Below are 1,230 nucleotides of genomic sequence, written 5' to 3'. Positions count from 1 at the left end.
TAATACACAGCTGTGTCCTCAGCCTGCAGACTGGTGATGTCTAAGTACAGTACATTACTACTGTCTCTGGAGATGGTGAATCTGCTCTTAAAAGAGGCTCCAGAGTTGATGGATCCACCACCCCAGATGATCCCAATCCACTCCAGTGTTTTCCCTGGCTGATGTCGTGTCCAAGATGTACCATAGTCCGTCAGGGCATAGCCAGAGACTTGGCAAGATAGTTTCACTGACTCTCCAGGAGGATTGTTCAGTTTACTGAAATATTGGCTTGTATTTTAAGAAAATGGGAAGAGTGCCCTCTCTTGGTGTATCAAAAACACTATAACAACGTATTTCACAGGTGTGTGTCATTGTGTTATGATACTGTATGTGACCATCTATTTGTCGCTCATGTCCTTATCACGGTCCACTGATAAAGTGTGTGTTTCTGTGTGTTTGTGCACGTCCTTCCTTTCTCTACCAGATGGTTTTTGTACGGCTATTCTCATTAGTTAAACCATAGTGAGTCTCTAGCACAGTAATACACTGCAGAGTCCTCTGACTTCAACTGGCTCATGTGCAGATAGAAGTTAGAGCTGTCCTTCGATGCTGTGAATCGGCCCTGTACTGCCTGAGAATAGCCCTTGCTACTTTCACTATAATAATAAAGGACCCATTCAAGTCCCTTTCCAGGTGCCTGGCGGATCCAGTGCATGTAACTGCTGCTGAGAGTGATTCCACTACAGGCACATGTGAGTTTGAGGGATCCCCCGGGGGTCCCCTGGACTGACTGTTCAGCCTGTGTGAGTACGACCTGACAGTGGACACCTGAGGAGGGAGAGGAATGACAGGTCAGATCAATCAAGGAGTCACATCAGTATCACAGCAACACAGGTTATACTGATCAGACTACAATCAGGAACTCACAGGAGGCAGCTGCCAGCAGAAGAAGCAGAGATGCAGGGAACATGGTTTGTGTTGAAGCTGAACTAGTGGGAGCTGTTCTTCTCTACTCTCCAGGACTCAGAGGGACGTACTAGAATTCTCAGATACAGAGAGGTTTTATATAGGAGGAGGTAGAGGGAGAGAAAGGAAGAGAGGGGCTAGGTTAAATTTGCATAGGGAGAGGACATATACAATGAATGGGAATATCAGTAGGGGAATAAATATTTAATAACCGTACAAGCTCTAAATACTCTAATGTGTTGTCCATGTAAAAAGCCAGACTTATAGTGGAGTATAATGATCGGC

The 1,230-nt window shown here is 45.4% G+C and overlaps 1 gene segment (V, D, J or C); it reads right to left on the bottom strand.

The window, feature by feature from the left end:
• Window positions 1-487: 487 nt before the first annotated feature.
• Window positions 488-1,003, bottom strand: LOC123491169. The segment is given in 2 exon segments: window positions 488-807; window positions 907-1,003. Coding segments are annotated over 2 exon segments (363 nt in total).
• Window positions 1,004-1,230: the final 227 nt, after the last annotated feature.

Source organism: Coregonus clupeaformis, chromosome 7 (genome assembly GCF_020615455.1).
Source record: "Coregonus clupeaformis isolate EN_2021a chromosome 7, ASM2061545v1, whole genome shotgun sequence".
Taxonomy (NCBI): Eukaryota; Metazoa; Chordata; class Actinopteri; order Salmoniformes; family Salmonidae; genus Coregonus; species Coregonus clupeaformis.
This window is presented reverse-complemented; position numbering and strand designations above follow the sequence as displayed.